Source organism: Mus caroli, unplaced genomic scaffold (assembly GCF_978045245.1).
Source record: "Mus caroli unplaced genomic scaffold, Mus_caroli_1 scaffold_1, whole genome shotgun sequence".
Taxonomy (NCBI): Eukaryota; Metazoa; Chordata; class Mammalia; order Rodentia; family Muridae; genus Mus; species Mus caroli.
Window position 1 is genome coordinate 153,882,072 of NW_028227256.1, and position 13,060 is coordinate 153,895,131.

Sequence of the window (13,060 nt, forward strand, 5' to 3'; positions counted from 1 at the left end):
TGCCATGCTGTTGAAGATGCTCAGCTTCCAAACTGTAAACAAAAACTAAGCCTCTTCTGAGTAAACCGCCCAGCCACTGGTAATTCGTGAGAGTTAACAGAAGGCTTTTCACTATGACACACAAAGCTTCTTCTTGCGAAGAAGGAAAACATGTTTTAAAGTTGACTACAGCTGCCCGCATTCAAAAATACACTGAGACTGCTGGTTTATCATGTTAGGGCTTCTGAGACATCCACCCCAAGGAGAAAAGCCTGGGAACTTACGCGCCAGGATCCATGTCCATGCCCTCTGGAACCGAATCAATAATGTTCAACAGCGCTTCCAGCTGAAACTTCATTTCATTAATCTTTTCATCAATTTCAAGCCACTCTTCAGTGGGAACTTGAGAATAATCGAGGAAGTTTTCTAACTTGAAAACACACATGTCCAAAGAAATGACCAAGTTTGGAAGAACTTTAGAGATACCTAGGAAAATGGGGAGAAAAAAAAAAAAAGAACAAATTCTTTGTGATATCATTATTCCAATAGAGTATAAAATCTAGGCGAGGGCAGATCCTCTCTCGTCTCTCATTTACCAGAGAACCTCGAGAGATGCACAAAACACCCAAAGATCAAGTTTTCAGCACAAAGAAGATGTATTTGCCCCAGAGGGACAAAAGGCAGGGAATAAGAGACAAAAACAGGAGACAGTGGGTGAGGGCAAAGGAGAAAAGGAACAAGGAGGGAGAGGGATATTTGTTGGGGGTGGGAGGGGATGACAAAGTATTGCCTCTAGATAGATAGGAGACAGATGTGGTACACAAGACAATGGCAGTTTATAAAGGTTAAAGGGAAAGCCAGTGTTAGAATGGGGTGTTAGATTTAGAGTGAGTATGTTAATTAGGTGAGCCCGAAGGTGGCTTTTGATTGCTGGACTTCAATACTTTGATAGCTGGACATTGGTAGTCAGCCTCGGGAGAAGGAAGTGGGCAAATAAAGGAATAGATCTTGAGGGCTAGCTTTAGGAATGTAATCTAATTTACAACACAGAAGGTTTAGCAACACAGAAGTGATTTTGAGAGACCTAAAGGAGAAATAGATATGGCCCAATTATCATAGTTTTAAATCTTAATAGTTATTAAACATTTGAAGTTATTAGGGGTCAGGGATGAGGATTGTTGGCAGAGCAGTTGCCTAGCATGTACAAGGTTCTGTGATCCCTAGCACTGGAAATAAAAAAGACTGATATTATTAAATGATAAAATGGAAAATTTTGGTAAAGAATTAGAAACTCTTAAGTGCTCAAGTAAAGACACCTCTGTCCCACTTGGGAAAGAGAAGTAATCACAAGTGGGGACGGAGGGAGGGATCTGGGAGGGAAAGTAGATGGGGGTGGGGGTGGGGGTGGAAATGGAGGGGAGAGGGAAACCTGATCTGGTATTGGGTGAGGGAACAAGACTGAAGCCCTGGTGGCCAGCAGAAAGAATGTAAACAGCCAATCTCAGGTTGGGAGGGGGAAGCCCCCAGAATGTACCAGAGACCTGAGAGGTGAGAGTCCCCCAGGATTCAAAGGGAGGGACCTTAGATGAAATGCCTGACAGTAGGGAGAGAGAACTTATAGAGTCCACCTCCAGCAGGAAGACAGGACATCAAGCGAGGGATGAGGTTGACATTCCACAGTCACATCTCTGACCCATAATTGTTTCTGTCTGAAAGAATTACAAGGATGGAAATGGAGAGGAGCCTGAGGAAAAGAAGGTCCAGTAACAGGCCCAAAGTGGGATCCAGATCAAGAGGAGGTCCCAGGGCCTGACACTATTACTGAGGCTATGGAGTGCTCACAAAAAGGGGTCTATCATGACTGCTCCCTGAAAGATCCAACAAGCAGCTGAAAGAGTCAGATGCAGATATTTACACCCAACCAATGAACAGAAGCAGCTGGTCCCTGTTGTTGAATTAGGGAATACTGAAAGAAGCTGAGGAGAAGGGAGATTCTTAATTAATTAACTAATTAATTAAGAATTAATCTTAATTAATCTGAACCCCTGAGATCGTTCAAACACTGGACCTACAAACAGACAGCATACACCAGCTGATATGAGGCCCTCAACACACATATAGTAGAGGACTTCCCAGTCTGTGTTCATTCAGATTTGACGCACCTAACCCTCAAACTGGAGGCCCCAGGGTGGGAGCATCCATGTGGAGACAGGATGGGAGGAGGTGTGGGATGTGGATCAGATGGAGGGTGGGAAATGGAGTGTAAAAAATAAATTTAAATTAAATTTTAAAAAAGATTAAAAAAAGTTTATAAACCCAAGGGAAAAAGAAAGCAATAAATTGAAATGAAGAACTGTGTGTGTGTAACAGCAGGTTAGAGAAAGCCCTAAAGGAGGCCTCTGCCAGATCATGATTCCTGTACTCAAAGGACATTTAAAAAGAAGAAAAGCAAAGTGTGGCAGGCATACACTTCCAGTCCCCACATTGGGGAGGGAGAAGCTCTCAGTTAGAGGCCACCTGGCAAGTCCCAGGCCAGCCAGGACTACAGAGTAAAATTCCAGCTCAAAAAAAAAAAATAAATAAAAATAAAAATAAAAAAAAATAAAAATCAACTAAGAGAAATCTGCAGCAATCACTACTATAAGAAATACTAGGGCTGGTGAGATGGGTCAGTGGTTAAGAGCACTGACTGCTCTTCTAGAGGTCCTGAGTTCAATTCCCAGCAACCACATGGTGGCTCACAACCATCTGTAATGGGATCCAATGTCCTCTTCTGGTGTGTCTGAAGACATCTACAGTGTACTTATATACATAAAATTAATAAATAAAATCTTAAAAAAAAAAGAAATACTAAAGAGGGGAAATAGAAAAGGAGGACACATAAACACATGAAGTCGCCACACTACAAGAAAGGTCTTTTTCCAAATACACAAAAGGGAAAGGCTATTCAGTCACAGACTAAAGTCATAAAATTAACAACCACTGGATATGGTGACACACACATTTTATCCCAATAAGAGGATCTCTAAGTTTAAAGCCAGCCTGGTCCACATATTGATTTTTAGGACAGCCAAGCCTACTTAATAAAGAGATGGTGTCTTTAAAAAGAAAGAAAAAAAGAAAGAAAGAAAGAAAGAAAGAAAGAAAGAAAGAAAGAAAGAAAGAAAGAAAGAAAGAAAGAAAGGAGGGAGGAGAAGAGGGGGAAGAGGAGGGACGAGAAGGAGGGGGAAGGAGGAGGAAGAAGAGAAGGAGAGAGGTCTCCACACACAGACATGCCAACCAGGCAATCTGATGAAGGCAATTCCTCAACTGAGCCTCCTCCCTCTTCCCAGTGACTACAGCTGTGTCAAGTTAACAAACTAACCAGTACACAATAACTACTTTTAAAAAGACAGAAAATGGCTGGTATTAGCAAGAGTGTGGTTTGGTGGGGGCCTTGCCCTAGCAATGTGGCAGGCAATTTCTTGAAGTGAAAAATTGAACTGCCATGTGATTGAAGCAAGCAGTCACATATCTAGGTACATACTGAAAACAAAACCAAAACCATTTGGGTATTCACGTTCATGGTAGAATTGTTCACAATAGCCAAGCGACCTTGATGTCTTCCCCTGAGTGAGTAGAGAGAAATGAATCCATGCCCTATTATTCAATCTTAGGAAGAAAGTCCCAGTGCATCCTGCAGCATGGATGAACTTTTTAAAGGATCATACACGAAGGGAAACACACACACATTGAGCTATCTTCCACCATACCTTAAGGCAGTGGTTCTCAACCTGTGAGTCATGACCCCTTGGGGTCTGGACGACCCTTTCACAGGGGTCTCCTAAGATCATCAGAAAACACAGAGATTTACATTATAAGTCATAACTAGCAAAATTACAGTTATGAAGTAGCACTGAAATAGTTTTATGGTTGGGGGTCACTTACAACATGAGCAACTGGGTTAAAGGGTTGCAGCATTAGGAAAGTTGAGCACCACTGCCTTAAGTTATCAAGGGCAGTCAGATTCCTGGCAACAGGGTGTCGTGGCTGTGGAGCTAGGGAGAGAGGGAGATGACGAGTTGTCTAATAGACAGGGTCTCACTTTCAAGAGAAAAAAAGTTATGGAGATCTGCTTGTGTCCTTTACCACTCTGATTCCTGGGCTGTGGTCTTATATTGTGTTTATGTATCCTAACTTAAATGACTACAATTTTGTAGTAGATTTTTATTTCAGGTAGCATAATGACTCCTACTTTGAAGGTTTTGCTTGGGACTACGGTGTTTATTTAGGGTTTTATTTTGTTGTTGCTGTTCCAGTTACATGTGTTGTTCCATATACATTTTAGGGTTGTTTTCTTATACTTCTTTAAATGATGTTATTAATATTTTCACACATTGAATCACTTTGAATAACATGGATTTTTTAAAATATTGACTCTTCTCATCCATGAACATGGGCTGCATTTCTATTTCTTTACATCTTCTTTAATTATTTAATTCTTCTTATCCATGAACATGGGATGTGTCTCCATTTCTTTATGTCCTCTTTAATTTCCTCCATCAAAATCCTATGGTTTTCAATTTTGATCTTTCATTTCTGGATAAATGTACTCACAAGTAATTTTTTTTCTTACTTTTTATAGCACCTAGGAATGGAATTACTGTTCTGATTCAGTATTGAGCTGCAGCAGTGTTACTGATTTTTATTCTGCTCTTGTGTCCTGAAGCTGTTGAATTTATTAGCTCTATTAGTTTTGTGGTAGAGTCCTTGGGGTGTTCTCTATATAAGTGCATGTGGTGGTTTGAATATACTTGGCCCTGGAAGTGGCACTGTTAGGAAGTGTGGCCTTGTTGGAATAGGTACGGCCTTGTTAGATGAAGTGTGTCACTGTGGGCATGGGCTTTCAGACCCTCCTCCTAGCCATGTGGGAGCCAGTCTTCTGATTGCCTTCAAAAGAAGATATAGAACTCTTAGCTCCTCCAGTGCCATGCTGACCTAGACATTGCCATGCTCCTGCCTTGATAATGGACTAAACTTCTGAACCTGTAAGCCAGTCCCCATTAAATGTTGTCCTTTTTAAGAGTTGCCTTGGTCATGGTGTCTGTTCACAGCAATGGAAACCCTAACTAAGATAGCTCATGTCACCTGCAACCAGTGACAATTGAGTTCCTCCCTTTCTAACCTAAATGCATGTATTTCCTTCTCTTATTTAATTCTCTAGCTAGGCCTTCCAGCATTATTTTGGATGGAAGTGAGTATCACTGTTTGTTACAGGTCTTAGAGAAACCTCAGCTGTTCCTCCACTCAAAATAATATTAATGGTTTGCTGCAGGACGTTTGATAACACTGAACCCGAGGTTGTGTTGTTTACTGGGAAACCCTGTTTCTAGTTGTGGTGTGGCTCAGCCCTAGCACATACCTTTAATCCAAGAGCTTTCTGTTTGAAAATTGTTAACAGGATTAAATAAAGTCAACCATAGGTTAAGAAGTAGAGTAAGCTACCTACAGGGAGTGAACATAGAAAAATTACACAGAGGGTGAGAGGGAGTAGGAGGACAGATACAGAGACACACAGGAAGTAGATGGGAGGGACATTCAGTTTGTAATATTTTTGAGATGGTGTGGAGAAGAAGAACTTGCTTTTGGGATGTTGGCTGAAGAGAAAAGTCAGCTGGGTGCTTTTTCTGCCTCTCTGAGCTAGCAGGCTCTCACCCCAGCATCTGGCTCCTGTGTCTTTATTAGTAAAATCAAACATTTGAGATTTTGTTAAAAACAACAATGGTTGGCTTTATTATATAGCCTCTATTATTTAAGTATATGCCTTCTGTTTTTATGAGGCATGGGGTATTGCATTTATCAAGTGCCTTTTCTGCATATACTGAGATGATCACAAGCTTTTGCCCTCTGTTCTGTTGATGTGGTATATTTATTTGTGCATGTTGAGCCAACTTTGCCTGGGATGAATTGTACTTGATCATGTTAAGTCATTCCTATATGTAGCCCAGGCTAATCTTCAATCTCTGGGCTCAAACAATATTTCTATCTCCCTTTTCCAAAGGACTACAGACTTGAGTCCTGTGTCAATGAGTCTGAAAGTGGGGAGTAGCCTTGAATGCATTGGCACATGACAACTTCCTGAGCAGAGCACCAGTCATGTAGACACTAAGATCAACAATTAATAAATGGAACCTCATGAAACTGAAAAGCTTCTGTGAGGCAAAAGACACTGTCAAAAGGACAAAATGGCAACCTACAGAATGGGAAAGATGTTCACCAACTCCACATCTGACATATATTTTGATGATATCCAAAATATATAAAGAACTCAAGAAACTAGACATCAACAAACCAAATAACCCAATCAAAAATAGAATACAGACCTAAGCAGAGAATTTTTGACAGAAGAATCTCAAACAGCTGAGAAACATTTAAAATGCTCAACATCCTTAGCCATCATAAAAATTCAAATCAAAATGACTCTGAGAGTCCATCTTATATCTGTCATAATGGCTAAGATCAAAAACACAAGTGACAGCTCATGCTGGTGAGGATGTGGAGCAAGGGGAACACTTTTCCATTGCTGGTGGGAGTGCAAACTTATACAGCCACTTTAGAAATCACTATGGAAAATTTTTAGAAAGTTTGGATTAATCTACCTCAAGACCCAGCTCTACCACTTCTGGGCATATATCCCAAGGATGCTTTACCATCCCATAAGAACACTTGCTCAACTATATTCATAGCAGCTTTATTTGTAATACACAGAAACTGGAAACAACCTAGATGTCCCTCAACTGATGAACAGATAAAGAAAATGTGGTACATTTACACAGTGGAGTATTACACAGCTATTAAAAACAATGACATCTAGAAATTTGCTGGCAAATGGATGGAACTAGAAAAGATCATCCCATGTGAGGTAACCCAGGCTCAGAAAAACAAACATGGTATGTACTCACTTATAAGTGGATATTAACCGTAAAATAGATAAAGGATAACCATGCTACAATCCACAGACCCAGAGAAGCTAGGTAACAAGGATAGAACAAGGGAGGGATGCACGATTCTCACTGTGAAGGGAAAATAGAATAGAAATTCCAGGTGGATGGGGAAGGGGTGGGAACAGGAGAGATCGGGTGTGGGGAGGACAGAGGGAGAGAGTACTTGGAGAGATGGCTGGGATTGGGAGGCATCTCTGGGAAGAGCTAGAAACCTAGTGCCATGGAATCTATGAGGATATCCCTAGCTAAGACTCCTAGCAGTAGGGATACAGAGGGGGAACTAGCCATCCTGTAACCAGGCAAGACTTTCAGTGGCACTAACCAAAACCATAAAAGTTTCAACCTACAATTTACCCTGCCTACAAGATGTGCTGGGGTAAAGGTGGCACAGATATCAGGGGAGTGGCCAAGAAATGACTGGTCCAACTTGAGACCCATGCCCTGAGAGGGAGCCTACTCCTGACACTGCCTGAAGGGCCAGACACTAGAGGCTGGAAAACCAAGACACTTAGTACAGAACCAAACACAACTGGGAAAAAAAAGTCAATGACATCATTCCTAATGATATTCTGCTATACTCATAGATGGGTGCCGTCTTAGGGTTTTACTGCTGTGAACAGACACCAGATCAAAGCAACTCTTATAAGGATAATGTTTAACTGGAGCTGGCTTAGAGGTTCAGAGGTTCAGTCCATTATTATCAAGGCAGGAGCATGGCAACGTTCAGGCAAGAATGGCACAGGAGGAACTGGGAGTTCTTTATCTTCATCTGAAGGCTGCTAGGAGAAGACTGGCACTCTCATGGTTAGGAATAGGGTCTCATTGCCCACCTCCACAGTGGTACACTTCCTTCAACAAGGCCACATATACTTCAACAAGACCACACCTCCTAAGAGTGCCACTCCCTGGGCCAAGCATATACAAACCATCACAGGTCCGCCCTCCTGCAATTGTCATCCAAGAGGCTTCACTCAGCAACTGATGGAGACAGATGCAGAGACCCACAGCCAAACATTAGGTGGAGCTTGGGGAATCCTGCTGAAGAAGGGGAAGAAGGATTGTAGGAACCAGAAGGGTCAAAAACAACACACAAAAAACCAAAGAAACAAAAAACAAAACAAAACAAAAAAACACAGATTCAACAAACTTGGGCCCACGGGAGCTAAAGAAACTGAACCTTCCACCAGGGAGCCTTCATGGGGTTGACCTAGGCCATCTATGCATATGTTACAGTTGTGTTGCTTGCTCTTCCTGTGGGGCTCCTAACAGTGGGAGCAGGTGCTGTCTCTGACTCTGTTGCCTGGTTTGGGGACCTTTTCCCTCCTACTGGGTTCTCACTTATAAATGGGCCTCATCTAGCCTTACTGAAGAGGAGGTGCCTAGTCTTCCTGCAACTTGCTGTGCTATGGCTGGTTGATATCCATGGAATGCCTGCCCTTTTCTGAAGAGAAACAGGAAGAGTGGATGGGTAGAAGTGGTTGGAAGGAGCAGAGAGGAAAGGAGAGGAGGGAGGGGAAACTGCAGTCAGGATATTAAAAATAAAACTATTTTTAATGTGCTGTTTGTATTGGCAGTACTCAGGTGAGGATTTTTACAACTATGTTTATTAAGGATATGAACATATAGCTTTTAAAATTGTTTGTTTCCTGCTTTGCACATCAGTAAGAGTGGCCTCACAGAATGAGTTTTAAAGAATTATATCCTCTTTAATATCCTGAAATAATTTCGTAGAAAATTAATAGTAAACCTTTGGGAGAAGTCTGTGTTGTGGTCACCTTTTTGTACACTGTGTGAAGACTGTCTATATATGCAGCTGTTGGTTGCTGTACTGGCAGAGAGCTGAGTACTAGCCAAACTTTGTTATTAATAAGTCTCTGTGTCATTTGACCATAAGTGGGTCCAGAAACGCCCACTAGAAGTCTGCAGCAAGTCATCTGGCACTAGGCTTTACCCATTCTCTACCTGCAGATACACATGAATGTGCATGTGTGAAGTGTGCTTGGATAGTGTAGTGTCTGCTTGTGTTTATGTGTGTGTAAGTAAAGGCCAGAGGTTGACACTAGGCACTGTCCTCAAGTGCTCTCCACATACATAGTTTAGATGGGGTCTTCTACTGAGTCTGGAGCTCACCAGTTGGTTAGACAGACTGGCCAGCGAGCCCTGGGGTCCTGGAGGATCCCAGCATTGGGATTAAAAGCACACATCACCATACCTGGCTTTGTAACATGCATGCTGGGGATGTGTTACAAAATGACTCAACAAAGAAATAGGGGGCTTGGATTGGTGAGAAAGCTCAGTGGCTCCAGAGGACCCAGGTTCAACTCCCATATAGCAACTGACAGCCATCTGTAACACCTGTTTCAGGGGATCTGATGTCTAACCTCTGCACAGACATGCATCCAAGCAAAACCAACCAAAACTTGAAGAGGCAACATAATGGGAGAAAATGTTTGTGACTCATGTGCCTGAAAAGTGATTTGTGCCTAGAATAAAAGAACTCTTGTGCTTAATAGTAAAAGGACAACACACTTGCGTGCGTACACACATACACACACGTGCACACATGCTCACATAGGCAAGCAAGCAATCTGAAAGGGTACTTTCCCAAAGAAGGTAGACAGATGGCCAAGAAGACTCATAACAATTTGGGTATCCTTCATTGTCAGGAGCATACCGATCGAGATCACGATGAAACGGTATTTCACATCCACTGTCATGGTGAGATGGCCACAGTGGTACGAGGGAAGCAGAAATGTCAGAGCCTCATAATTGCTCCTGAGAATATGAAAATGTGTCTACCTCAGAAACAGTGGCAGTCTTCAGAAAGCTAAGCAGAGTCAAATAGCCAAGAGTTCCCTCCAAGAGAAATAAAGACAAAAAGAGGGACAAACCCAAATGTCTATAAACAGTTGAAAATATATACAAAATCAGGTATATTCATACAACCTATCTGGTCATAAAAGTGATGGAAGGCTAGCCATGGTGGCAAATGACTGTAAGCCCAGCACTTGGGGAGCTGAGGCATGAAGACAACAAGTTTGAGGCTAAGTCATATCTTTAAAAAGAGAAGGAGGAGGAGGAGGCAGAGGAGGCAGAGGAGGAAGAGGAGGAGGAGGAAGAGGAGAAGATGGCAACAAGGATTCAAGATCAGTCTGGTCTATATAGTGATCTCAGGACAACCAGGGCCACACAGAGATACCCTACCTCAAAACAAGGGGAGGGCACAGGTTGTAAATACAGATAGAAACTTAATGATGCTATGTAAAGAAGCTTGAAAGGGTGTAAAACCCATTTCTCATTCCTATGAAAAGCCCAAATGGTACTGTATGGGACAGGAAGTGGATCTAGAAATAGGGTAGGGATAAGGGGGGAAGGGTAGGAAATGAGAGATCCAGGACGCATGACTCTTAGTGAAGTGTAATACATTCTGTAAACTCAACTGGTGATCGGTGCACAAGCCTGTGTATTTTGAATTCACACTTTGGACATGTGGATCATGTTACATATTAAACTATATCTCAGAAAAAAATGATGCTCAATGCTTTATTTGCTTGATAAAACTGTGACAGTTCATTCTTAGATTTTAGACTTTAATTTCTAATGAACTCTTTGAATTTTAATGGTATTCAACATTGTGATTACTGTTAACATTCTTTACATGGCCAAGAAATTTCATTTTCTTTGTTTTGCTTACCATTGTCACCATTTATTCTTATTTCATATTCTCTGTAGAACTTGCTGATGTTTTTTATTATATCTTCCATGTACTCGTGCTCTGGTGGCAACAACCCATCCATACTTTTATGGCGACTAAGTATCCCAAACCCGATGTCTGTCCAGTTTTCCTGTAAGCGTTTAATCACTTTGAGAGCATCATATCTGGACAAAAGAAAATCCCCTGTAAACTTCTCTTTCTCCTCCTCCAGCATCTAGAACGTGAAGTAGAGAGAATAGTACTATTATTATATTTATTGTTATATTATTATATTATTATATTTAAAAAGAATTAATATCATTAGATTTAATACATCACTAGATATCATCATCATCATCAACCCAAGGTTGCCTCGAGCGTCCATCCTCCATGACTCTCTGGTATTCTAGAGGCTCATGGGTTATTGTCATTGTCAGTGCACTTCTTGTAAGAGTTTGGGGTTAGAGACAGGCAAGTGCTTACTCTGGCGCTCACCGCTGATGGTAACGCACTTAACTCCCTTCCTAAGCTTCAGCTTTGGAATGTGGGAGGTGGAAATCATTAAACCTCCATCCTGAGCTGTTGGAAAGAATAAGATGGTGTGTGGATTGTATGTTCATCCTGACAGAGTATTTAATAAACTAAGTAAGAATTATTATTGTTCCTAGTAAAGCCCTTTTCTGTTTTATCTATACATGTCAAAACTGCCAACTAAATCCCTAAAATCTCCTGTCTATAGAAAGGTAGACATCGTCAGTCCTAAGATGATTACAATCAAGTCATTCCAAAAGAGGAGGAAGTGGTAAGCATCTATCATCCCAGTGCCAGAAGGCAAGAGTGGTGGGAGGAACGCCAGTGTGTTCTTGGCCACATCGTGAGTTCAAGATCAGAAAGAACTACTCAAGTCCTAATCTCAGAAGCACACACACACATACAAGTCATTTCCCGAGCTCTGTATGAGATTCTATTTGGTCACGAATTCGATACTCCTTCTTACATGAATTCAATGACATTATACACTTCCTTTATCCCACTACTATAGCCTAACAGTCGAGTGTGTGTATGTGTATGTGTATGTGTGTGTGTGTGTGTGTGTGTGTGTGTGTGTGTGTGTGTGTGTGTGGTACTGAGGCTTGAATCAGAGCCTTGACTGTGTCAGGCTCAGTGGTACTATAACATATCCCTGGCCATCATAATGGTGACTTAATTAATACAATATATTTTCAAAGCTTGAAACTTAAAAAAAAGAATCATCCTAATAATGTGTGGAACTATAATATACACATAAACTGTTATATACATATATTTTATTGTGTGACATACACAATAAAACACAGCTTGGCTTTAAAAAGGGAGGCAATGCTGAAACATGAATGAACCTTGAAGGCAGTATACTGAGGGAAATTAGCCATTCATGAATGGACAAATACTAGAATCATCAAATTCACAGAGAGTAGAATTATGCTTGCCAGGGGCTGAGGGAAAGCAAACATCAGGAGCTACTGTGTAATGAGTGCTACTCTTTAATGCTACCGTTTAATGAGTAGCACTTCAGTTTGAAGGCTGGCGCATGTAGCGGTGTGACTATATGCCATGCCACTGACCTAGACACTTTAGTGGTTAAAAGGCAAAGCTTTATGCTATGTGTATTTTCCCATGCTTTATAAAAAGTAATTAATTTTTAAAGTCCCATTTGTCCTTTACACAAAAGCTATATTCAAGGGGAGCAGAAATGATACTTGTAACAGGATACTAAGGATCAGAGGCACACTCACTCTGCCGGCAATGGACGGCCAGACAGACCTGAGAAAGCCTTACCTTTTCATATTCCCTGAAGTCATTAAGGGCTACGGCGAATGGGCTTCTCTTACTAGGGATTATAACATCTTTTCCACTGGAAGAAGAAAAGAGCAAGAAAGGTCTCAGAATGAGGTATACACAGAGAAAACCCCCAAGTTCGCACGTGAACAGCAGCAGGACCTTTGTACCTTTCAGCATGGCCTCCATGCCGGGCCTCTCTCCTCGTGGGCTTTCCATGACAAGTGTCTGATTCTAACTAACCAAGTTACAGGGCTTGAAGCCCTCAGAGTAGCTCTTTAAAGCGTGAGCTCCTATTTTGAGAAACCAAGACTGAGGTGTTCATAAGAATTCCTGCTGAGTACAACTGCTGGACATTGCAGGAGCGGGCAGGAAGCCTCTGGATGATTAAGGCAGCAGCTCACGAGGAGTCTCAGCTTGCGGGGATGGGGTGGGGGCGGGGCTCCCCTTCCGTTCTCTGCCGCGTACAAGGAGAAAGCTGGAGGGGGTTGATTTGATTTTTTTCTGTTCTGTTTTGGTTTTTCTATCTTTATTTTTATTCTTTTATTTATTATTTATTATTTAATATTTTGATTGTTTGTTTGTT

At 41.6% G+C, this 13,060-nt stretch overlaps 1 protein-coding gene across 1 annotated transcript in view; it reads right to left on the reverse strand.

Moving 5' to 3' along the window:
* The window catches only part of Axdnd1 (axonemal dynein light chain domain containing 1), a 100,739-nt gene that overhangs the window by 31,078 nt on the left and 56,601 nt on the right, over positions 1 to 13,060 (reverse strand). Inside the window, exons 15-17 of the mRNA XM_021161273.3 lie at positions 12,475 to 12,550; positions 10,657 to 10,891; positions 264 to 465 (exon numbers count right to left, since the gene is read on the reverse strand). Coding sequence (XP_021016932.1) covers positions 264 to 465; positions 10,657 to 10,891; positions 12,475 to 12,550 — 513 coding nt within the window. The remainder of the gene's footprint in view (positions 1 to 263; positions 466 to 10,656; positions 10,892 to 12,474; positions 12,551 to 13,060) is intronic.